Consider the following 26,952-nt stretch of genomic DNA (forward strand, 5'->3'; position numbering starts at 1 on the left):
TCTGAGCATTCTCAGCCCCACCTATCACTCACCTCCTCCAATGGTTTGATATCATACGTTATCTGGCTTTGACTCCTGGGCCAGGGACCTTATCTGGGTCTAATGCACCACATACACCTATGGTGTTAGTGCCTTCAGGAATGGATTAAGTATTTGATTGTACAGAAGTTTGATATTTTTATGCAGTTCTGTTAAAAGTTCACGTGGTACACCGTAATACCTCAACAGCTACACAAGCCAAGATAGCCAGAACTATATGCTCTCCTGTCCAGCCTAGAAAAAAAAAAGAGTTAACCAACTGCAGAATATAGACTTATGGTGACCACTTGCACCACTGTCATTAAGGTTTTCCATTATAAATGACTTGCCAGAGAATTTCTAAGTTGGAAGAATTTGCAATACAGAGTCTCAGCCTAGCAAGTTTTTTTTTTTTAATTTTTAAATTTACAGCATTTTAGTTCTACAAATGTAAAAAAACTTTACAATGCTTTTTGCGCTTATAATGATCAAAAACAACTTTGATTTAATAAAATTTGGTAAGCAGTTAGTATGGCCCAATTGCTTAATAATGTGAACAAAGTACGTTTTAATATGGCCGAGACATTTAGTTTTGAATAAACAGCATGTGCAGTAACTGCTTTTCAGAAGGACATTTACTTCACATACTGCAAGTAGATATTTAGGAAGAGCTGCTACAGGTTACCAGTTAAATACACATTTAAGGTAGTTCACATCCAAATGTTACACTCTGTTGTGTCAGTCTATGGTGCCAATTCTTGCTGCTAGAGGGAAGGTTTTGGGTTTAAATAGCACCCCCAAAAAATTACTATATGCAAAGCTAAGATTATGACACAAATTACAAGCAAGCAAGAAAACTTAAAAGTAGAGATCTAAGTATTGATATCATTCCAACCTGCTGTGCCATGTTGCTTTTCAAAGATCATAATTTTGTAAGGCTCCCATTAATTTATTTAAGCTAAGACATTGTGGCACCAAAGACAGAAAGTTTACCCATATTACTTTTGAATTTCCTTTACCTAGCCAGTTTGTCACAACCTCCACAGTACTAAAATGTAGTTATTTATAGGTTATTGATCACCCATTGTACAGTTACTTCATGGTTTTACATTACAGCCTGTACTAGATCACAAGCATTACAAATTCTATACAAAAGGAGCCCCCCTAATGGCATACAAGAATAAATTAACCAAAACATTTTCAGTATGACCATTTATTGGTGACAAACACTACGTTTTACTTACATTCCATGGGGAGAAAAAATTCCAGCGTAAACAATGAACTGAAGCAGGACTTAACTTGCAAGGCTATCGTGCTTTACCTGGACCAAATGCAAAAACCTTATTGCGCACAGTTCTGTGCGCAATAACACAACATCGAAAGCAACACAGTTTATATATAAACATAGGTCATTTTTTTCAGCCCTACATGGAGATGTAATTAAACAGTATAAAGCACTCAAGGAAAATCAATCTGCAGTTTTATATGCACTACAATGAGATCATATCCTGTAATGTAGTGAGTTGTGTGCCACTATATATATATATATATATATACACACACACACACACACACACACACACACACACACACACACACAATCTTTAAAACATAGGTTAGAGATTATTTAAACTCCTGTTGCATTCAAGTTCTCCCATCCCCATCAAGAAAACTAGAAATTAATCAAAATGATCAAACAAAGTTTAAAATTCCTAAAATGTTTAATTCATACAACCAATGGAGAATTAAGCTAGGTTTGCCAAAGTTGTGGACTTTTTTTTTATTTTATTTTTTTAAATGGAGGGCACACAATTCGTTTCCAATGAAACTTGGCTATTTCAGTAAAAACAAAATAACTACATATATGGATATGATCTTCTCAAGTTAGTTCACAGATAACATCAGTCTCAGAAGACAAAGTTTCTAAACTGTGCTATTGTTCTAGATACAATTAAGAAACTTTTAAATGAAAAATTTATAGTATCATTTCAATCAAAACAATATAATGAAACTAAAAATTTATCACTTTGAAGAAAAAGCAACGGTTATGATTTAGATACTACAGTAGGTTGGAAAGACTGTAGCACTCTAAAACAGTTAGGTTACATTAATAGGAAGCATTTGATTTTCTCTGGTGCTTTCAGGTTTGGATCCAGTCAAAAGCCTTTTTAGGCAGTGCTGTCCAGTGTTTGTCCCAAAGTGTTTGAGTTAGCCGGTTTGAGGAGAGGGTCGCTTTCCATTTCTTGTTTCACACATCTAGAAATGAAAACTACATGTTACTCAAAGGATTATACTGTAACACTATTTCCACTAACATTAACTCTCTGGCCTCAACATAGACAAAGGATTTTATATTCAAATGACAAAAATAATTCAAATGAATCAGCAGGCTCCCATAAGCGCTTTTATGAACTGATAGGAAGTGTGCTGCCAGTTCTACAATTTAATTAGTTCAAACTTCTTGCAGAAGGACGTTACTCTTATCAGCAAAGGGAGTTCATATATGCTCCCAAAATGGTTTAGATGACCATAAGCTGGCTAAACTGGATATTGTTTATGGTTATGTATTCAGAAGACTTCCTGAAAAAAGGAACTAAACATTTGTTAAAGCTACCGGGTAAGAGTCAAATTCATGGAGCATAAGGTCAGAAGAGACGATCATATGATCTAGTTAGACCTCCTGTATATCTCAGGCTATTACATTTCACCTACTTACCCCTGTATTGAGCCCAATAACTTTTGTTTAGCCTGTCATGAAAATGTACAAGCTTAGTCATAAAACTTGCTCTTACACCCTTACCAAGACGGTATAGCTTGATATTTTAACTCTCCTGGTCAAAGCCGCTCCCCCTTAAAAGCACTACAGGTCACAGCTGCTTTTACTTTACCACAAGGGAAAAATATTGGCCAGAATTAATTGCTTTCACTCACACAGACATTGGTCCATTTCCTGTTCGTGTCATCTCTGTACTTTGTTGGTCCAACTCAGACAGCAACTTTAAAATATTCAGTGCAGCCTAAAGAAAAGAGACAACATTTAGTGTTTGTGTCATTTCTTTTCGTTCATTTGGGGAAAACAAGACTAACGGCCAACTTGAAACTGTGCATCAAACAACGTAAAGCCAAGCCAAGTCTCATTTTTTTCTCCAGTGTAGTTAGGACTGACGTATGATGAAGGTTTCAGCAGTCAAGAGCATCCTGTAGCACTGTGCAGAGTAGGATGCTGTGGCTTTGGATTTCCTACTGCATTTTTTTTTTAGGGGAGGGGACAATGGATCCGACAGTGCCCAAGCATGACCACCACCCCACTGCCCTGCCACTGGTGTCATTAAATACCAATTATTTATTTCTAACCATATTGAGACCAGGTATAGGCAGTTAAAATGAACAGAATCAGAAAATGCTTTGCAGGAACGGTGAATCACTAAATTATATTTGGATGAAAAAACCGATACAAATATAGGTCCAGTGTGACTATTATTTACTAGACTATGGGTATTTTGTCACTGTGTGACAAACAGGTCATCTTACGGGCTGACCTGAAAAGATTTTACAGTAAATTGGGATCAAGCTTGAACTATTTTCTTTTTTAAACAAATATTTTTGGTTCAATATTAACCTTAAAGGTTAGTTATGTCATATGCATAAATTAAAGATAAATATATGAACACGTGCAAAAGGCAGTAAAATTATTTCATAAGGCTGGTGGTCTCCAAGTTTCTTCCCCAAATTTAGTTTTTCCTGTTACATCTGTTTGCATGCCTAATTTTACATAAATTCTTTGAACAGGATGGGCAGATATCTATGAAAACTTGAAAGTGAAGACAAATTAGGTTAAAAAGAAATCCAGCAAAATTTAAAAGATTTTAAAATCACTACAGAGATTCCAAGTATAAAGATTAAATCATACACAAAAATATATTTTAATTATATTTATGAGTTAAAAAGCTGCAGGTTAGAACACAATTCACCACTGAACAGCACAGGAATGACAAACTTTTTCAATTTGTAATAGACTAGATGCATGTTACCAACAACATAAGCATTTTCCAGGTCTCTCCCTCAAAGTTTACAGTCTAGGAGAGTCATCCTTTTGTAAAGAAACACTGTTCAAAATCATTGTTAAAGATCTCCTTGTAAAACTTAATAGATTTGAGAATGTCTTGTGCTATCTAATGGTGAATGACATTGCTTCCATCTTGGTTTATTTCCTAGCAGGAGGTCTAGTATGAAGAAACATTAAAGAATCAGATAAGGCATATTAAGTTCCCAATGAGAAAATATCAACAGGTATTTATTTATGTTCTGAAAGTTCATTTTATACATTTTCTTTTCTAAGTGATCATGTAGCTAACTAATCACAGCAAGATAAGAGAGCAAATACATTTTTATAGGCCAAAATGGAAAGCACGTATTTAGCATTTTAAAGGTCAATTCTATGTCTGAAATATATCAGTGTAGGGTAAATCAATTTAAGTGCTTTTGAGGCTTACAACATGTCAGACAAAAATTAACCAGACAATTACACAGCATAGATATTTGACTGTGAAATGACGTCTTGGATGATCAACTGCACCCCTTTCTCAATGCAGACCAAAGAAGATAGTATGTCAGTAATGGTCATCATACCATATCATGGCAAGATTCTACATCCTTTCCAATTCCATGGCTGATTAGTGGTGGCTGAGAGGAACAGTTTATAAGAGAAACAAACTCGTTCTTGTTATTTTTTGGAAAGTCTTTGTATTCCACCTGAGGGAAAAAAGAAAAATTCTTCAGTTATTCTCAATGAACTGTGCAAAGAGCAAATGCATTCCACTCACTATGCAGTATCTGTCCTCACCACGAAAATATGTTCAGTCTACTTGTACAATGTTGCTTATAAAAGTTAGTAAAATCATTTATTCTGAAACCTAATTTCAAACCTGTAATAGTTCTTGAACAAGTATAAGAGCTCTGAATGAAAGGTACTGTATATAAAAGTTATTTATTGTTGCTCTCTTTATTCTGACCATTGGATATTTGCCATTTTGAATTCTTCATAATATAATTTTTATCTATGAAATTCTTTAGTGTATTAATGCAATGCAGTAATTGAAATGTAAATTCTGATTAAAGGGAATATGCAAGATGAATAATTTAAGTCTTGCAGCAAATGTCAAAGTACCTAGGCTTTTTCAGAAACTTAAATTTGGATCAGCCAGTCGAAATTTGGTCACTGTATATTTCCACATTAAGGAAACACTTTACAGAATGGAACTTAATCCCATTTTTTAAACAGACTTCATTGTAGCACTGAATTGAGGTAGACCATGCATCCAAGAAATGGATATTTCATATACTAAAGCTCTAAAATTCAATAGGTTTTCCTGCTGAAGAGAAATATTGAGAGGAAGATGAGGGCAATTTAAGTAGTCTCAGAATCAGAAGCAACTGGCACAGAGAACTTTATAAAACAATGATCTAGTCTAGTATGACAAATTCCATATAATATTTTTCCAGATATACCTGAGATTGAACATTTACCTGGATTCCCTGAACACTGGAAAGATAGTCCAACTGTTCAGAGGGCCTAGTGAGTGGTCCATGGGGTACGTGGCCTGATGAGTTGTTATTCTTCAAAATGGTCTCAGCAGTAGGAGATGTACCACCATATAATAGCTCTCTAGCAATCATGGCTGTTACTGTAGCCTTGGCAGGATTTGGGGCTGCCCTGTTGAACTCTTTGGTGTGGTGTCCTTGATTGGCTCCTACAGCTTGTGCAACCTCTGGGACCATGGGAAGAATTCCAGCAGGCAACTGCTGATGGCTGAGATAAGGCATCCTAAACTCATCATCTTTATTACCTGACGAGACATAGGTACACATTAAATAGATTCTAGCCATTTATAAAGGAGCCCTGTCAAGGTTTGTGGCTACTTTTGAAACCCAACACATTTACTGGGCTTGATTCACCTCCACTGGTTCAGAAGGGTGCAACTGCACCTCAGGTAGTATTTGCAATGCTGTTTTGAATGAATTATTCAATGCAATGGTTGTTTCTGCCCTTTATCCCCAAGTGCCCTGACCACAGCCTCTCCAGTGGAACTAAGATTGCAGATATCGTGCATTGCTGCAGCCACACTCCAGGTGGCCTTTGACATCAGGGTCTCTTTTGTTATTTGAATCACAGTAGCAGCACAGGGGGACCACACAATGACCAGGACTGCATGTGCTATGCACTATACAGGTGGTAAAGAGAATCCTTGAGCAAGACAGCTTAAAGTCTAGGTTATAACAAGACACAGCAAGTTGAGAAGAACATGAGGAGGAAGATGTAAATTAGTAAGCAAGCATACCATACAATAAGCAGAAATCACAGCTCATCACGTGCCTTACCATTGTCAACCAACAGTTATTTGTAGGCATGATGGCAGAAGTTAGATTTAAGAAGAGAATTGAAAGAGGATAAGGGAGTGACTTTTTGCAGTTCTATCCTCTGACAGAGGCTCATAAGGAGTATCGGAGAATGTGAGGAGGTGTGTTTGAGGAAGATGAGAAAGGGTGGGTACAGTGGCGGATCAAAGGCAGGGGTCAGCATCATGGTAGACTAGATAAGGTAGGTAGGGCAGAACTAAATCTTTACAGGTTAGAAACGGATGAGGGAAAGGGTGACAAAGTCAGAACACATAGGTGGAAGATGGTATAACTCGGCAGAATTAAGCCCATCTATTAATAAACTTTAAGGACTAATTCACACTAAAATTCATGCTCAGACATCTGAGACATCACTACCATAACCAGAACCACTTTGCAATAAGACAGCTCCTTAAAGAAAGCTCATCTGGTACTCCATACCCTACAACAAGCTAAGTGCAGCAATCAAATTAAGAAAGAAGCATGTCTTATGAACATACACGCATAATAAAATAAAGGGCCAAATTAGTTTCAGTAATTTCACTTACTAGCTGAAGTTTCTTCCGAGCCTGGTTCAAAGAAGGTTACTTTTCTTCCATCACCTGGTTTCTTTACTGGTGTCTAAAAAACCCAAACACCAATAACTTTTCCTTAAAGATTTCAAGTTAAGTGCTTCAGCTAGATAAAGTGTCACAAAAACTTTAGAAAAAGATTCCATTTGCAAACCCAGAACTTAATCTTTATGTAGTCATGCAAGAATAAACAAATTAAGTGATTCATATACACTAGGTAGGCAAAACTACATTTAATCTAAGAGTAAGTGCTACTGAAAAGCATTGTAGCTCAGAACTGGATACTCTTGACTGGTACTGTTAAATTGAGTGGGCTAAAGTGAAACTAGGCTGAAGATAATAAAGCTTAGCCTGAATCTTTAAAGCTGCCTGCACAGCCGTAAGAGCTGCCTGTGATTACTATGCCTTCTCAAAAGGAAATGTTATTAATTATAGTATCAAAATCATAAACAAAGGATTTGTTCAACTATCCATTAATTCATGGATTCAAATTAAGTCAAGATTTGACCCTGTCTACAAATCTAGGAAGGGTTCACCACTCCTGCCCAAGAAATCAAATGACAAAATTGTTTGTGTAGGACCTACATTAAAACAGTTTACTGAAGTATAACTAATGTTCATTTAACTGGTTATCACTGTTCCTAAAGCAGTAATGACATAGGTAACACTGGGGTGCACAAAGGGAGAAAAATAATATCCTGTTAATTTCAAGCCTCATTGTAAAGTATGCTAAGCCAGTAGGGGAAGAAGTCAAACTTCTAAGGTATCAATCCAAGGAAAAAACTGCTCAATTGTGTTAAGTACTCAACAGTATCTACTATTAAGCTACATAAAAATAATGTTATCATGAGGTCTGATATAAGCTTGCTGAAGCCTGGGTCCTCAGACCAATGATCTTAGATATCACATGCTCCGATCCATTCTGTGAAGAAACAGTCGTCTGGCAACATTATGCTTGCATAAATCAGGTGCATATATAGTACTTTCAAGAGGCAGAGAGACCTGTATTATATGTGCCACAACACTACTCCATACCCAGTAGCTGGTACGTAGGCCTATGATTATACCCTTGTTCAGAAACTCACAGGGGGCTTGATACCAACAGCCAGTACTGTCTGGCACCCCTTTCCCTTTATGCACCGTAGCCAGATTACTGCTGCCTCCAGTCAGGTGTGCGGAGGTGGGAAGTATGAACTTGATATATTCTTGCCCCCTGCACCTCTGCCAATCATTATTTCACTCAGTGTTTGCTAAAATACTGAGTGGTGGTAGTTTAAAATGTGCTACCTTCTCTTCTGTCTTTAGTGCTGGCTTTGGGGGTTGCGGTTGGGGGACTTTGAAACCTAAGAGCTCCAGCATGTTTTCAGCTGCATTGCGTTTAGCCACTTTCTTGTTCGTACCCATTCCTTCAGCTGTATGCATGCCAACTTTCACCTGGAAGAAACAGGGACAAAGAAAAAGCAAATAAATCCTTATAAAAGTAAAATCAATGTATGCTCATTAGTGATCCATTTGTCTCAAATATGGTCTGAGTGGTCACAGAAGCAGCTGAACAGATTTACTGTCCTAACCAAGTTCGCCTTTTGATATCATTAATGAAGAGCTCCACAACATAAATCCACATACAACTGGAATAATCAGCTGTATTTCATGATCTCACTTTGGCACTGGCTTAAATGCTGTCAAGCCAGGAAATTTATATTCAACAAGTCACCAAGGTAAAGTAATTGGCTTAGAATTATGCAGATTTCTTGGTGCAATGCAAGTGCAGTAAGAATTCACATCTTTTTGCATAGTGGTAGTTTTCTGCCTTGCTCAGCATAAAAGACAGAAGGCTGGAAAGCATTTAAGCACTTTAAGTACCAAGGGATGGTAGTTAATCAACCACAATCAGAATACCTACTACCACAAATGCTACCAAATTACTGGAATTTGCAACACAGAGTGAGATTTTGGACCACCACACTTTTAATGGGAGAAGGAAGCTAGTGAAAAAGCCAAGGGATTCTCAGATCTACATTTCAATGAACCCCACATTTTAGGTATATGGAGTTACTACTATCACATACAGCAGCACTTTGCTGTTCATATTAATTTTATTTTTTCTAAGAAAAATTAGAGCATGATGTGGGTATGAGATAGTCTTCCAGCATCCTATCCAGCTTTTTAACAGGACTCAAGATGAGAGATTTGCTTTCTTGAGTTCTTATCCTGCTCAAATGGAGTCACAGGAAATATTTCCTAATGAGTTCAGTGGAATGAAGGGTGAAATCCTGCTAACTATATTGTTGTAAAGTCTGGTAACCCTAAGCTAAAAAAAAAAAAAAAAAAAATCAAAGCCAGGCAACTAGAGATCTGAAATCAATATACAAACCTGCATAACAAACTCCCTGCGCCTTGGAAGACCACGTTCTGTGATGAGCATGTACTCTGGCTCCTTCTCTTTTTTGGCCTGCTGTATCTGAGCAAGTCTGCTAATGGGATTCATTCCTTGGCCATATTCTGGGCTTGTTTGCAGCTAAGGTGGAAATAATGTTGAAGAAATAAGCTGACACTTGTGAATATTTGAGTACAGTAATCCCAAATGTAGTGTGCCAATTCATTCATTCAACTCTAGGCTTTAGATTCTCTAAAATACCAAAACCTGCTTTATGAAACACTACAAAGAGCAATACCAATAGCCAAACAGAAGTAGCCAACTTAGTTCTTCGATAAACTACCACCAGCAAGAGTCACAAGTTCAGCTTATTTTGAATGTTAGGAGACTAGTGCTGAGAGTGCAGTCTCTCATGAAGGTGGCACCACTAAAACTAATCCACAAACTGCAATGCCCTTAAAAGACTACTAATTTATAGGGTAAACAATCTTCCATGTGTTTTCTCATTGCTCTCAAAGCTAACATAATTCCTCATTCGTGCAACACTGGGGCCACAGCTCCATTAACAGTGGATGCAGGTTAACAAACATTTCAGTCGCAGCACAGGACTGGTGGTTTTGGTTCAGCTTTGAAAAGGCTATTTATAATCAGCTTGAGAATGTTCCTCACCCTATGACATTTTACAATAGTTAAATCTGAGTCCACCATAAAGTATTCATTTTACCTTCACTATCGATTTTGTTTTCTTTTTGATTCTTGGCTTCATTTTCTCAACCATAGGAAGGGGTGGCAGTTTTTTCAGTTCCTCTAGGACTGCTATTGCAGCATTTTTCTTTGAGATCTTCTTGCTCTTTCCTTCACCTTCACCCATAAATTCTCCAACGAACACCTTGGTTACAAAACTCTTCATATGCGGAGGACCACTTTCCTTGGTCACCTGTTTCAGAGGGAAAAACTGAGTGAAAGCGTGATAAACACTTATTAAAAATGGTAGGGCACACTGGTTATAGCAAACTTCACTCTCAAAAACTCTCAAATGGGGAACACTCACATGATAGCATTCCCGAACCAATCAGGTATTGGCTGTTTAAATGCACCATCACTAAGTATAATGGATATCACCCACCCATTCAGAATGTGCTAAAATATTTATATTTAGAAAAGTTTGTTAAGTAAGCCAAGTAGACTTCACATGCTACAGACGACATTCATATCATATTTAATTTACTGTTTTATCTTTCAATAGACAACATGAGCATTCCTCTTTTTGGGTGTACATTTCCACCCAACTCACATCACCCCATTAAATGGTTCATATTACAATAATTTGATAAGTACAGACAAAGGAATTCTCTACTGTGATTTTAGTTCAGAAACAGTGCATATTGCAAAAACATGAGGTACCATTGCCTACAATTTACTAGAACTTTGAACAGACTTATTCTGTCTACTCAACTTTAAAGGCACCAAATGCCCATATATTGACTGACAGTAAAGAGCTCAAAAATAAAGAAAAAATTTAACTCGTATGACAAGCAGAAGATTGAAAATGTAACTTAAATTTGTCATTAATCTACAGTTTCATAAAACAGATTAAAAGCAATTCAGTGATATACAATTGTATTTTATCTTGTAAGAACTCAGGTGTTTGTGTGAAGAGTCACTATGTCTTCTGCACATCACAGCAACATGTTAAATTAGTTTTAGTGCAACAAGATGTTCCTATGGCAGGTATTCATTTGTTGGGTGAGAGGGGGTCAAGGAGTTAACCAAGATAATAAGAAGAGAACAGTTTATGCATATGAGGCCAAAGGTTCTGGAAGGCAGGAGGGCAGTTTTCAGTAACAGGAAACCCACGATGATTCTTGAAAATTAGGGTAATATGCAAAATGGAACCTGTTCGTGGAATTCCGCACCTTGTCTGCCGTTTACATCAAGTGCACAAATAAGCCAATGCTTTTAGAAAGTGTCCCTTTAAAAGGCAAGTTAAACTCTTTCCCTTAACTCTGCTTTTATTATTCTAGCTATCGATGTGATTATTTTTTTTAAAAAAAAGGTTTAGTGCAAGATCCTTTCAGGATTCATTTTCAAAAAGCATGATACAAGACCTATACAACAACAGAACAGCTCACATATGATATAATTTGCAGTGTGCCAATTCTAGGGTGGCATAATTTGTTTTTTAAATTATATAGCTCTGTGATGTTCAGTTGGAAACTCATTAAGATAAAAGCATATTCACAACTAACATGAAGCTTTAAAGGTCAGTTGTATTTGTGTCTAAAACAGCATCACTAAGTAATTTTATCTTAGTACCCTCAATTAATATTCTAACAAAGAATAACGCTACAGTTTGTAAAATAAACATACCTCAAAATTCACAGGCAAGTTCCTTTTAAGTGCAATCTCAAACACTTGGCTTATTTCAGATTTATTGAGATTTTCATCATCTGGTTCTTTTCCATTAACCTAAAAGAAGCATAATCATTTAAATAAAGATCCCACTAATTGAATTGTTAGCAAACCAGTTTATGGAACCCATAAATCTTTAAATTGTCTAACCTTTACTGTTACTTTTCATGAGAATGTACAATGCAACACACAGTGTAGACACAAACTTAAGAACGTTGTTTAATGGAAAACATGTTTTACGTAAAAGGCTGATAAGACTTCACATTTGCACAGGTGCTTGCTGAAGGAAGGAAAGAAATATACCACGAAGGCCAATAGGCTTCAAATCTATTTTTGGAAGTGCTAAGACAAACTCAAGTGTTAAATGAACTGGTTTCCAAACTGAAGTACACTTGTGAGACACAGTAGTTTCATAAGCTGATTTGACATTTGTATGAAAGCATCAGGTGAGAGAAAGGCAGGAGAAATTTGAATTCCAAGTATGGGATTGTCATGAGTAAGGTTAAGATTTTGTCAAGGTTATTTTTAGTAAAAGTAACTGACAAAATAGGGCTGACTGGGGGGATGAGAGCCCAAGCCTACTGGGAGCGGTGTGTGGAAGGTTCCCATGGCAGCTGGGAACTCCAGGTCTCTCTGCCGCTCACAGCAGCTGGGAGCTCTGGGGCTGACAGCAGAGAGTTGCAGGCGCCCCACTGGCTGACAGTTCCAGCCCCACAACCCCAGGGTTGAAGCAGAAAATGTCACAGAGGTCTCTGGAAGTCATGGAATCTGTGACTTCCATGACATAATCTTATCTTTAGTCATGAGTGATGATTAATTAGTTTCTGGGATAGTCATGTGTTCTCAATGTGCTTCTGTTTAATCATACGCTCTGCAGATATTACTAACGGGAGAACCATAAGAAGTGGTTACAATGCATCACTTGCAAAATGCCTAGAAATCAAATGATTAAGTCTAAGATCATGCACCTTCCATTAGGAGGGTGATGCTATGTTGAGCACATCACTAGGTACTGATTTCAAAAGTTTGATATGGCCTTACAGCATTGATGTTCTGCACAAGATACAAGGGTGAATTTGATAGGCAGAGTAATAATGACTGAGAAACTCGAGCTGTCAGGCACTGATGTGGAAGGGACCATTTGGTGCAGAGGAATAGTGTTAATTTACAAATCACGTCAGTCAATAACACCATATGGAAATATGGGTTAATTTTTTTTTAACTGGAAAATAAATATACCCTGAAGAGGCCTTATCAGGTTAAAAATAGTTATATTTTAAAAAAAGTTTCCTTACTTGAATTACCACATCTTCGATTAAGACATTAAGCATTTAGAAATCTAATTTACTACTTACCATTTATGGTCCTACCTCCCAACCCCAAACTGAATGAAATATGAGTAAACAATAAAATAGACTTGCCATTTTCACTTGTTTTCTGTAAGTTTTACTTTCTCTCTCTTACACACTAACAATACTTAGTGTTTGAGTTACCAACACACCAGAGGAATTTGTAAATCTCAACATGCTTCTCAATAAAAACATCAAAAATTTTTGTCTTCTCAGTACTGTGTATATCACGTCTGCTTCCAACCTTCAAAGTCCAAACTACACAGAGGCATGCGGGTAAGTACTCTTTGTATTCGCAAAGACTGGGCCGCATGATGGCACCACTGGTATAGAACTGAGGTACATACTCTGTATGCGGTAGCATATGACAGCTGTTAAGGCAATACTAATACTAGTACGAGAAGGTTCATCTCTTGGAGTGCATCCCAAGAGAAGATGCAGTTAAGACAATTGGCATTTAAGATTGATAGGAGGAGTCAAAAGGATTTTACATTAAGTTCTAACACTTTTCTGATTTTAGATACACCATGGTAGGCTGAAAATGAGTGAGACAGAACCAGAAGGAAAGGACATAGAAAGACCATTTCAGGTCTTAAACCATGCCCCTACAACAGTGCAGTGCGGTCCAATTCAAGCCCTGTCAGTGTTATAGCTAGTTCACTATTGCCACCTCTACTGATGGTGATTCAGTGATTTCCCATTTTAGTTTCAAAATAACAATTAGCATAATAGTTTTAATCACTTCAAAATAATCTTCCTTCATTTCCTCTAGTTTCGGATGCATTCAAGCCTTCCCTGCTCATAATTTGGAACTTTACAAAGTTTTTCTTGTTAAGACGACCAGATTTCTCTTTATTGGAGTAACTTTTCTCCTATTTTTAACTGCACAAGGGAAGGCAAACCAAGAAATACCCCAGAGCTTATTTAATTGATAACAGCTACGTTATGGTTTGTAATCTAGATGTGTCCAAATGATTAATTTTTTCACTACGTCATTCATGAAATGTCAACTGGTTTTTTTTTATATTCTTCATATGTATTTAATGAAAAATGTTTAGAAACAATTCTGCCTTATTAGTGTTTGCTATATATTAAGGCAGACATTTGAAGATAATTTCTCTAACTCTAGTACTAAAAACCTAACCAACACCTTGTCATCTGTGGTCTTCAATACTGCAAGTTAATTCACTGTGACCCCTAATTTCTTGCCTCCAGTCCATACAGAAAACATAGCTAAAAAAAAAATCTCTCATCTCTAGTTATGTAACTCAGTTCAAACTGCTTTGGAGTCTCCATCATCCAAATTGAGTTCAATCATTTTTTCCTCACCTTTGAAGCTCTGCACATAATCTATTCTTTTAAAAATATATACATTAAGCATATATTGTTGCTCTGGGTACTTAATACATACATATAAGCTTAAACATTTAAAACAGATAATTTCCCCCAAGGCATACTCAGAAACACACCCCCAGCAACACACTTGCACCTCTTCATGCATCTTCCATCCAACTCCTTAATCCTCCAACAGCCTCCCACTCTTCTAAACTTCTTCAAACTTCTGCAGTTTTTCCACATTCCTGGCAAAATTCTACATAGTGTCAAACTCATCCTGACTATGTACTAGAGGTGTCTGAACTAAGTGCAAGTTACTTGGGAGAAAGATCCCTCTTCATAGATTTGGACAGCACCAAGGACACTGTCATCACTTGATAAAATATTAATAGTTTAGCTGTTCCTGCTGCCTATGATACATCAGGGATTAGTCTATTGGTGACAATGCTACAGGAATTATGACAGCATAAAGCAATAAATAGGACCTTATATAGGGAAGCCCTACTTCAGGGCCGTTTTAAGACCTTCGTAGGCCGTAGGCACACTTGCCTTCGTAGGCCCCCCGACCGAAATAACTAGTTTGAGTTTAAGCTATTAATAAATCGTTTTTTAAATAAAAGTAAAAAAATTATATATAAATTTTTTTTCGTAGGCCCTAGGCACTGTGCCTATTGTGCCTAATGAATAATATGGCCCTGCCCTGCTTGTGTAGATGTAATTCTATTTGTTCTATAAAGTGGTTCCACTGGACACTAGCATGTGTTAAGACCTTAAAATTAAGTCTTCCAAAAAGTGCTGTTTCTTTTTAAACTAGCAAGGAATATTTAAAACTGCATTTCAATTTTTAAGGCACCTCAATTCACACTTCAGAAACATTCAGGTAAATTCCTACCTCTGGTTTCTCAGGCAGGGGCTCATTTTGCAGAATTTTCAGTGCTTTAGCAGCTGCATCATGCTTAGCAGCCTGTCTTGTTCTTCCTTTCCCATGAAACTGCTGTCCTCCAATAGAGAGCTCAACTTGATAAAGTAAGGGTCCAACAGGAAATGGGTAAAAGTACCTAAAATTAGAAAGGCAAGTTTGCCTGTTTGAAAACTTCTGGTAAACTACAAAGTAAACATTTAGGGTTAAAAATTATGCATTTATGAGTCTCTCGGAAACTAAAGCTCAATAATAAACTCCGATGGGGAACCAATTTTGAATACATTAACTGTTAAACTCTGAATTACTTTAGTGTAGGACTTTTAAAACACTTATGGTATCTACATGGGGCACAACTGATCATTGTCAAGGGAAAAAACACATTTCTAATACATTAGAAGCACAGAGAATGATAGCATAGTAAATTAAGTTTTTATATGCTTGACAAATTAGTAAGCAAGGAACAATGGATTTTTATACTCAATTAAGTATTTTAGACCAAAGTCAATACTTAAAGGCATACAGTCAACTTCAGAATAAAATATGTCTAAAAAGGTTTTGCCTATTTTTCCCCTCAAACCTAAGATTATAACTTGGAGAAAAAATTTTCAGTTTGTTTATTTAGTGAAACAATAGTGAATATGTTCTCAAACACATAATTTCACTGTTCACATAATTTCCCCCCTTTGTTTGATTTTTTTCCCCACACAGTAAATAGAAAAATTTAAAGAGGAAAATGTGATTGTAAAAACCAATTTGCAGAGGTACTTGGGGGGTAGAATTGATTCCCAAATAATATACTGGCTAAAGTTGAGTGTCCTTTTGAGGCACATTTTATTTTTAGAGAGATTATTCAAAAGGTAGCATCAGCAATGCACGCATAAAAAGGAAGGAAACAAGTATGGGATTGATTACAAAACTGAAAAATTATAGTACATACCGTGGAGGATAAGCACCACCTCTCATATTATAGTTGTAGGTGGATCTCATCCCTGTGTAAGGGTCAATAGGTTTGTACATAGGTTTCTTTCCCAACTTCATGCAAAGAGCATTTAGCTCCACTGTGGGGGTTACACTATCTAGATAAATAGAAATACAGGATATAGATGTCAAAGTGTCAAGGCAGAGTAAAATCAGGTAAACTGCTATGCTGCCTCAAAGCAGGACAGAGTGGGACTAGATTCTTAGTGCCCACGTCATCACAATAATTAGTGAATTTCTGAACATGAATATGAGTGGAAACGTATAAAAAGGGCAACGCTCACCAAACGTAAAGGGAATGAAGCCTCCTTTCTTCTAGGGATGTATGAAGTTTTGGAAAGAACACAAGTAAGTGAACTGACTACTTCAGGTGAAACTCTAAAACTACTTTGGGGGATGAATTTGGGATCTAAAGGTAATGAACCTTGGTCCCTATGGAATATACTGTAAGGAAGCTCTGCCATCAGTGCTCCAAGTTCACCAACCTCCTGGAATGCCACCTTCATGGATAAGAGAGACATAGAACAAGAAGCTAAAGTTTCTAAGGGACGCTTATTGAAAGAACAAGGTTTAAATCCGTTTAAGTAGGCCTATTTTTTTTTAAACTGGGTTCTGACTATGCCTTTCCAGATTTTGCTAGTCTATGGGTGCACGATGATTGAGTAACTACCAATTTTATGCATGTATTTTGATTATATTTGGAAGTCTGCATAAAATCCTTCAAATGTACCCAACAGCCTGATTTTTTGAGGCTTCATAAGGTGTTTTACTTTTAAAATGTCAGTAGAAACAGAACTTTCAGAACTGCCAAAGATATTTACCCATCCAAGCAAAGTCTTACTATCTACCTTCACCATAATTAAATTATTCCTGTTAAAAAATTATATCCAGGGGCAAGTAGATCTTTACAAGGATACTCTAAATGAAGTGTTAGATGGTAAAATCCAAACAACAGTAGAAGTTATACTGAAGTTTCTTTGAACTTACTACAGTATATGTCTAGGTGTAGGGAACAATATACACTTTAAAACATTCTCTGGTGGTCCGAGGCGCTTTAACATTTCCACATTGCATACAGGTCATCTTTACATTTAAATGAAGATCTCACATATTTTAATAGTTGCCACTGATTGTACAGAATGTCACTTCAAGATCACCAAGTTAGTACAATCTTAAGCAACTTATACATACCAAGTTCAGATGCGGGTATCCTATACACATTTTTAAAGAGTCTGTCCTGGCAAATACCTGGATTCTTTCCTTCACTACGAGATGGGCGAGCTGTAGGTTTAGGAAATTTTGTCCCTTCCAAAGCTTTGGCAGCTGCTGCATGTTGAGCTTTTTTAATACTAGTTCCTTCAGCTTCCCAGTGCTGGTCCCCAAGAGTCAGCTGCACTGTAAACACCTACAAACAAGAAGTGCAAGTTCTTTATTATAACTGACATTCCTATTTCACATTGTTTTTTAGGACCTCTTATGTGTTTAATATGCTTTCTGCTACAACCAGAAAGGTTATTTGTTACTAAGTACAACTTAAATAAAGCCTTAGCAACACTGGAGCTGAAGTTACACTTTTGGTTTCCCTGGCTACTGAATGCAGGGATTAACAAAAACTGTTATAATGGCACTAACCATACAGCTTCACTGCAAGACATTTGGGGAGTCTGCATTAAAGGATATGGACAGACGTATGTAGGCAGGTAATGGCTACACAGGGAGCTGTTACTGTGAGGAATTTATCGCATGATTTGAATGTTTATAATACCAATATGATTCTCCTATATTGTCTCAAAATGCAGGCTGCTTATGTAGAATTACATTTTTATATTGCATAAATCAGGGGTTCACAAACTGTGGTATGGGAGACATTTCTGGGGGATACACAGGAGAAATTACATAATGTTGGATATTTATTATTTTATTTATTGCATTTTCATAATAGGCTACTCAGATGAAGATTTAAAATTCTGTGGGAATTTGTTATATACAATACAGTAGTTAATTTACTTTAAGAGGTACCAATGAGAAAACTGATAAACAGACGCTGACATACAGAGCCCTCACCTCCAATCACCGTACAGCGCGGGTTTAGTTGCCCAGCAACTGTTCAGTCTAACTGAACTCAGATCTTAATCGGAGGGGAGTTCAGTTGCATACACTGCACTATAACTACATCTGTACATAACAGTGAAATATGGACCGATAGCTAAAGACAGGTAGTGTTAAGAACACACAAAGTTTCAGTGATGAGAAAGGTAGGGATATGCAGGCAGCTGGTAGATCTGAAAAGCGGTATGCAATTAAAGTTTGGGAACCTCTGGCATAAGTCATTCACTTGTTACTTTAAACTTTGGCTTTGGGTTACATTTTTCAGATGTCGGAACAAAGATATTTAAAGGTACTAAGGAATAACAGTTCTTACGTTGTCACAGATGCACAACAAGAGTTCTGTGGCACCTTAAAGACTAACAAATTTATTTGGGCATAAGCTTTCATGGGCAGAAACTACTTCATCAGATGCATAGGTGCAGTTTTTCAGACCTATATGGTGATAAAACAGTTATTTTATGCAGGTGTAACAACTTCAGAAACTTTGCAGTACTTCACTAAGTACAGTGGGGTAAGGACAGCTCTATTAGTCTAATTTTTACAAGTGAATCAGATCCATAGCAGGTTAAGCAAGTTTAATTTTGATCAGAATGACAATGCAAATGAGTATATGCCTTGAATGGTATTCCCTAACACTCAATTTCTAAAAATGTAAGTCTTTCCTGCTTTGCAAATGGAATCTTTGGTTTAAGACACCAGAGAAAAATTAATGGGATTTTGTTTATCTTAGAACAAAATCAACTTTAATAAGTTTTTAAAATATTCACTCCTAAGCAAACACTCAAGAAACGAAGCATTTGCTACAACCTGCCAAAATTTCAGTAGAATATTATGGCATAGAACATACATGCAATGTAATTTTTGTAAACCACCAGCCCCACTAAATCCATAAGGCACTGAAGACTTTAATACTAAAGTAATCTATTTCAAAGTGGATTAACGGCCTATGTGGTACCACTTTATTGTGTGTTTGAAGTTAAGTAAAATGTATTAAAATTTTGCTCTCAACCATCCAGAAAGCAGGATTCTAGTAAATTGCACTTCTCTGTCAGCTAAAACAGGGCAGTAGGAAATAAGTGAGATGCAGGAGAGCCATCCAAAAAAGCAAATCTGAACACTAAGTGCCTTTAGGCATTATTTCAGACTGTTTAATGTTTGAGAATAGACTTTTAAAAGCTGTTAGAGTACTCCTAATGCACTGCATTGCTTGTGATAAAGGTGAAGTGATATGCAGAAAGCAAGCTTTGGAAATACACTACTTTAAATGAATACTGACACTTAGCAGAATGCAGCAAAAATTCTGGAGACCCCCATGATTCTCTCCAATTCTGAATTTTTGGAAAGCTTTGCAAAGATTCAATTCAGACATTTCTCTCCGATCCAAGTTTTTCCAGCAGCAGCAGCACTTCTACTACCTGCACAATCTGGTCAATGAAAATGTGCAGTTACGTGCAAGAGGTAAGGGACTGTTTATACTTCTAAAATTGTAAGTAGCCAAATGAGTATCCCCAGAAGTGATTTTTCTCTTAACTTACTATTCCCATACCACAAACAAATGCCCTAGAGTTCTCATTAAGGACTACTTTTCCAAAAGGGGCGGAGGGAAGGGAGATGGCAAATTTCAGCCATTTTTACTGCATCTGAAGGTACTGTATAGATTTTTGAGGAGGGGCGGTTGAGTGGGAAAAGCATTTTCACCCTCCTACAGCTCAGCCAGCCGATGAAATTTACCTCAAATTTTAAAGTAAAATAACTGTCAAGCAGGGAGAGCATGGGAAATTTCAGCACAAAAGGCATATATGTAACTCTTCAAAGTTGGGTATTATAATAGAAACTGATTGCTAATGAATACTCCATTAAACACTGTAATGTTAAGGCCATGACCACAAATGAAAAAGTAAGTTATGGGTAAGTCTCAAACAATGTTACACATCTCATGTGAGAACTACAATAAGCAGCTTTAAAAATAATTAATTAGCATCAGAGAAGTTTTAACCCATGGGGTAACATCCTCTGCTCAACTCAATACGTTTCAGCACAGCAATAGGGTTGTACTAAAAAAGCTGGACTGCAGTTGGAAATGACTTAGGGATTTAAATTGTTTTCAGTGTCCCATTAAACTACTCATACATACATAACTCTACTACTGTAAATTACTTTGCACAGGAGCAATACATTTTGCCTTTCCACTCACAAAAGTTCCTTGTCAATATAAATGCATAGGTGATATGAACAATATTTACCTTAGAGTGAGCTGGACCTTGCTCGCTCAAAAGCTTATACTCAGGCTGAATCTTGTTGAAACGGGCTAACTCATTCACAAGACACATTGGGGTTTTCTCTTTGGGGTTTGCCATGTTAGAAGGAGCTGAATGAGAAAGCAAAAAAAAAATCACAAATTAATAGATCTTAATTAAGACTACTGATCTCCCAGAATTTAAAAAGTTACCAAAAAGATTTAACAATTAATTCTCTGTGTCTTTACAGAAGTACTGATAACAGCTTGCAGTCCATGCTGGTCCGGGGGAGGAACATGCTATTTTACTACATGAGCATTATTTGCGGGGATAAAGATCTCTAGCCATGTCCCAAACCAATGAAGATCAAGGGGATTTGGGAATCTCTAAGGGTGGTGTGTGGAATGGAAAGCATGAATTAACTTTAAGATCCAACAGCAAATGCCATAACTGTGACAACAACTAAGAGGAAGGATCAAACAGCAATTTGTTTTCAGATGTCTACCCAGATACATGTTGGTCTGGTTTGAAGTTTAGGAAGATGTGGCCTCAAGTCTGACATAAAATGTACATTAGGTTTTCTTCAACTATGCAACATGTTCATTTGTTTTGACAATTTCAGAAGGGTCAATTCTTACTTTTGGGCTTTTCTGTTTCTTCCTTTGGGAATCTGTTTTCCCATTACTCTGATTCATATTGATTCATTTTTCCTCCATGCACACTTTACATTAATATTAACCTACTTATTGCTACGTATTTAAACCAAATTAGGACAGGGTTTTTGTTTTGTTTTTTAAACCTTGCATTTAATTTAGTTTCCTAGCCACCTCATTCTTTCTATTTCTGGTCAGTTCCCCCTTTCCCAGGAAAACCCTTGTTAAGTATCTCACCCAATTTGAAAAAGTCTGATCATTATGTTATTCATTATCCAAGTGCAAAGTACTCCATTTAGGAAGAAAAAAAATCAAACACACAATTACAAAATGGGGAATAATTGGCTATGCAGTAGCACTGCTGAAAAGGATTAGGGTGTTACAGTGGATCACAAATTGAATGAGTTAAGTGTGATGCAGTTGCAAAAAAGGCTAATATCTTGGGGTGTATTAACAGGAGTGTTGAATGTAAGACACAGGAGGTAATTTTCCCACTACTTGGCACTGGTGAGGCCCCAGCCAGAAGACTGTGTCCAATTTTGGGTGCCACATTTTAGGAAGGAGGTGGACAAAGGTTTAGAAAACCCAGACTATGAGGAAAGGTTGAAAAATTGGGTATGCTCAGTCTTGAGAAAGGAAGACTGAGGGGGGATCTGAGAACAGTTTTCAAATATGTTAAGGGTTGTTATAAAGAAGATGGCAATCAATTGTTTTCCATGTCCACTGAAAGTAGGACAAGTGGCAATGTGCTTAATCTGCAGCAAGGGAGATTTAGGTTAGATATTAGGAAAAAACCTTTCTAAATATAAGGATAGTTAAACAGTGGAATAGTCTTCCAAGGGAGGGTGTAAAATCCTCATCCTGGGAGGTCTTTGTTTAACCTGTTCTTAAGCACCTGTCAGGGATGGTCTAAGGTATAGTTGGTCGTGCCTCAGTACAGGGGGTTAGACTAGATGACCTCTCGAGGTCCCTTCCAGTCCTACATTTCTATGATTCTACCCTCATTAACTGGTTTATTAACAATAAAGTAATGTAGTCAGATACCAAGGGGATTTGCATTGCTACTTGTAGACATATGCTACCACTCTTTTCTTGATCTGGAAATAAATAGCATTGCTAAAATGATGGCAAGAAATTTACTCACACACAATCCTCCTGCTGTCAAATGTGAATTAAAGACATGCATTCAGTTTGAAATATTGTACTTACAGTAAAAAAAAACTGCTGTAAAGAACACTGAATTATTAAAATATTGCTGTCAATTTCTTCCACAAAATCATCTAGTTTATTATAATTTTATATAGACATTTTTTAATTCATTCTCTCAAAACTTTTGAAAGCTATTTTTAGATCTGCTTAAAACAATTTCACTGATAAGTCTTAAAACAGGGATAAAACATGGCAAGGCAAAGTAGGTAGCAAATACAGTTTTTAGAGTAATGTTTGTAAAACAGTTCCTATATGTCAGCAACCGGCTGTGTCAGACCACAGAATAAGGCTAAGAAATATAAACATTCATTACATGCTTACCTGCAGCTGCACTGGTGGACGTAACAGATGCAGAGGGTAAAGCAGAGTTTTGAAAAGGTCTACCTGCATTTTCAGAGGGCAGAGAACTAGTGGTCGAAGGAATACTCAAAGGCTGTGAAAGAGATTGGTTCTTATTCAATATTTGGCTTCCTGAAAGAGCAGCAGATGGATTTTGAATTTGAACTTGTGACATGTTCACTTGCAACCAAAGTGAATTTCTGCAGGTAGACAGCTTTGAATGCAGGTTAATTCAGTGCGACAGAGCCTAATGGTCTACCTAAAAGTTGTAAAGAAAAAAAGAATACACCAAATATTTAAGTTCCAATAATTCACAAACATGAATGGAACATCAGTCTGTATAAAAAGTTTATAACTGGAAATTATCTATTACATTTATTTATTATTAAAAAGGAGTTAAAACATTGTTCAACCACCCTATTGTTCCCATTTTGTACACAAAAGCTCTCCTGCATCCTGACAATTTTAACAAAATATTTCAAAGTGAATAAGCTTCATATTGCTTCAGTTTACAAAACAGAAAAGTACAGTGGCTTCATTTATGCTTGCTCATTTAAGATGATTTAACTGCCCATCTTTTTTCTACATCATCTTTGAATCAACTTACAAAGTAAATCCAGTTACCTAAGATGAGTCGCTGTTAGTATACAAATCAGAACAACTTTCAAAATTATATTATGTTTCAACTTTGTTGCTATTTGGAATTAAAGTCTATGACTCAAAAAGATAAGCAGTAATATGGTCTTTTTAAAGACCTGTTGCTCAAAGCAAGTACATGCAATCACAACCATATATTTGATTTGGACAGAATATAAACTGTGGCTTTCACTGTATTGTTCACCTTTTCTGTGTGGCTGACTATTCAATGCTAACACGCCATGGCTCTGCAGGCCTTCTGCAGAGTAGTTTATTTCCAGCAGCAAAAACATGAAGCAATACAGATTATGCACAAATGTTTATGGGAAGAATCATAAAATAAATGGCAGCTAACAGAAATCATCTAAGTAACTTTACCAGAAAAGTAGAAGGGGGAAGATTTGACACACCTTACAAGTTAGAAGTAACATTCCAACTACATATATAATTGAATTAGAAGGTGCCTAATTCACAGTTCATACATTAGGATAGTACTGCTCAGTTTTGTGGTTCTTTAGCCAAACGTTAAAAGTTCTCTTAAGGACTGTCTATTTTAATTAGACATAACCTTCAAGTGACAAACTTTATGAGTAATTGTGAAGTACTATATGATAGGGCTTTCCTCCACTAACAAGTGAGTGGTAGCATTGTGCTTTGCATGGATGCAACATTACATTCATGCTCAAAAAGTTCAGCTTAACTACACACCAACAAACTGTCAGTTTGAAGACTATCATATCTGCCAAAGTCAGCTGCCAATATCCATTTACCAGCCATCCAGCAATTTATTATTTCAAAGTAAATTTTTACTGCTAAGTTTAATGTATTTTACACACACACTTCCCAACTGCAGCTATAAAAACTAGCTAGCTCACAAACGTTTATGCCTTATAACTTTAAGATGAAGAGTACAAGTGAAATTGCTCATCCAGAATCCATACAACTATCGACATGTTCCGCAGGTTTCCAATTCTGAGCCTGTGAATAGACTTCCAAATGTAGAAGGGAAAGGGGGATGACTCAAGGGGTACATCTACATTGCAAACCATTGGAGGGGACGTGTAGTGTATTACTAGGTACATGCCACGATGAAAAGCAAGCTTCGTTCACACTGCAGCATGCATTTAGGTAAACGTATCAGAGAACAACTCTAGTGGGGGAGAAGCAGCGGGGAGAGGTTTTGGCAGCAGGGAGCTGGCTGGAGCCTTCCACCACTGCTGAAATGTTTCCCTGTACCGGGGAGGAAGTGGGACACTACATGGCTAAAAACAGCAGCGTAGACAGGGAAGGTGCTACTAGGGTGACCAGATGTCCTGATTTTATAGGAACAGTCCGGATATTCAGGGCTTTGTTTTATACAAGCACCTATTACCTGTAGTGAGAATTTGCATTTATGAATATACAAACACAGATTTGTTTGTGTTTTAAACAGAGTTGAGGAAAGAAACTTCCGGAATACAAAGTGATAATTTTGCAAACTTTCCAGACTTCCATTTCCACTAGCAATGCAGCGGACTGAAAGTCATGTAACATTTCAATATTTGTATTTGGTGGCATTTTTGATAAATGGATCTCAATGAGGGGTTTTTGGTCTTCTAAACTCACTGATTTTGACGCTCCTCTTCATATTTCTAAACTTTTTGTTGTATCTCCATTAAGTCCCCTTTAAACACTCGAGTCTGATTCCACACGCTCAACAAAGGTAGTCACTGTTTCTTTTTTATCTAAATTGATCATGAATGAATTAGGTTTAGACAACTAAGGGTAACATCTTATTTAAATATACTTCTTTCCTGATGTTAGTAAAAATTACTCTGGCAATTTGGAAGTTTCCTCTTTTCATATCTGAATATAAGGATTTTGGGTTTCTTCAAACTTATTTTCTACTCAAGTGGGAACATTCAGTTTTATCTGAATTTACTGAATATATTTTTCATATTTGCTAGGAATGGAACTTTGAAGAGTTTATCATAGTACTATTGTTAAAAGCTTGTGTGGAGTTTCTGGGACCTTTCTTTTTTATGATTTATGTACTCCCTGTGTCTCTTTGGGGATTTCATACAAGATTGCTTGTCTCTGATACAAATTGTTTGCATATTTTCACCTTGTTTTGTAGTAGTACAGTTACTTTTTTTTTTTGTAAATACTTGCAGATATATACATAGTGAATGAAGTATTAGAAGGTTCCCATCTTCATTATTTTAAAGATAAAAATACTAGCAAGCATAATAGTGACTTTATGGCATTTTATACAAATTCAAACGGTTTAAATTCTGAATCTCTATGTTCTGAAGTTTAAAAAAAGATATTTTCATGCTAATTCAACCTCACACTTTAAAAGCTGCCAGTATAAACTATAAAATGCCATGAGTGATTCATTTTAAATGCTCTAGCTCACAGAAGAGAGAAAATTAGTTCAGGCAAACTAGTATTGCATATATGCAGAACATGGTCTTAAGTATCGGAGAGCAAGCTCTGTATTTGCCTATCAGACTTATAGATGTTTCAGAGCTGGTACACCGTAACTGTAGTGAATAACCTGTAGTCAGTGTTTATAAAGAAGGACCTGGAAGTTGAGTGAAGATAAGATGTAGCAAATTTAGAAAGTGGCTCCACAGTAATGACATTATAACCACGTGTAATTACAAAGAGTATAATTTCTGAAAGTCTTGAATGTAAATGAAAAAATAACTGGTTGAGAGAAATGAGGTCCCATGCTCAACTGAAGAGTAACATCTTACAAATAGAGGAAATTATTGACTCCTCTTCCTTTGGTCTGTCTGAAGTAATACTATGCCCCTTAAAACTATATAATTTACACCCCTTTTCTGAAAAACCTAAAGTAGAAAACGAAGTTGTAAAGTTGAGGTTCCTTCACTGAAAACTGCCCACAGCTCCTATATATTTAAACTAGTGCACTATTTTTCATTGATCTCCACTGTCATGGTACCATATAGGAAGAGAGAATCTCAGGTAGCTAAACTGCAAAAACAAACACCTTAAATTGCACTTTGAATCAGGCTTACAGCAGTGCAGGGAACAGAAATAATGTAATTCCTATGGGAAACACTGCTAAATAAGTGAGGCACCAAATTCATCTCTAGCTGCAGTTTCCAAAAGGTATTCAAGGGTAAAGCACAGTCCTTTAGCAGGTACTTCACTATCTGAAGTGTAACTAATCACTGATTTTTCTTCTTCAATGATTTTTCTGCTTGGTATTGTACTGCAAATACAGTAGATGCTCAAAAAAGCAACCAAATGCTGGTGTTCCAAAGGCTTTTCAGTTTTCATTGTCACAGTAACAAACATTGTTAGCACAAATACTAATGAAGTACAATATTTAATCTAATTAGGAATTTACCAAAGCACTCTCCATGCTTTTGTCAAGGGCAGACTTTCTTCCATAATTT

The 26,952-nt window shown here is 36.6% G+C and overlaps 1 protein-coding gene across 5 annotated transcripts in view; it reads right to left on the bottom strand.

Moving 5' to 3' along the window:
* Positions 1-408: 408 nt before the first annotated feature.
* STAU1 (staufen double-stranded RNA binding protein 1) overlaps positions 409-26,952 on the bottom strand; it is a 37,942-nt gene continuing 11,398 nt past the window's right edge. For 2 of the 5 annotated variants that reach the window (XM_067554270.1, XM_067554271.1), the window contains 14 exons: positions 22,889-23,165; positions 20,712-20,836; positions 17,608-17,764; positions 16,319-16,457; positions 15,352-15,517; positions 11,734-11,832; positions 10,088-10,318; positions 9,361-9,504; positions 8,274-8,420; positions 6,963-7,035; positions 5,545-5,864; positions 4,648-4,770; positions 2,950-3,035; positions 409-2,274 (listed from right to left, as the gene is read on the bottom strand). In XM_067554270.1, coding sequence (XP_067410371.1) covers positions 2,187-2,274; positions 2,950-3,035; positions 4,648-4,770; positions 5,545-5,864; positions 6,963-7,035; positions 8,274-8,420; positions 9,361-9,504; positions 10,088-10,318; positions 11,734-11,832; positions 15,352-15,517; positions 16,319-16,457; positions 17,608-17,764; positions 20,712-20,836; positions 22,889-23,081 — 2,091 coding nt within the window. In that variant the 5' untranslated portion in view covers positions 23,082-23,165 and the 3' untranslated portion in view covers positions 409-2,186. Of the gene's footprint in view, positions 2,275-2,949; positions 3,036-4,647; positions 4,771-5,544; positions 5,865-6,962; positions 7,036-8,273; positions 8,421-9,360; positions 9,505-10,087; positions 10,319-11,733; positions 11,833-15,351; positions 15,518-16,318; positions 16,458-17,607; positions 17,765-20,711; positions 20,837-22,888; positions 23,166-25,147; positions 25,169-26,952 lie in introns of those variants that run through there. The other 3 variants (XM_067554272.1, XM_067554273.1, XM_067554274.1) reach the window with 3 other exon arrangements.

The sequence above is a fragment of the Emydura macquarii genome, unplaced genomic scaffold (assembly GCF_026122565.2).
Source record: "Emydura macquarii macquarii isolate MOO-44397 ecotype Brisbane River unplaced genomic scaffold, CSIRO-AGI_Emac_v2 contig_1483, whole genome shotgun sequence".
Lineage (NCBI taxonomy): Eukaryota > Metazoa > Chordata > Testudines > Chelidae > Emydura > Emydura macquarii.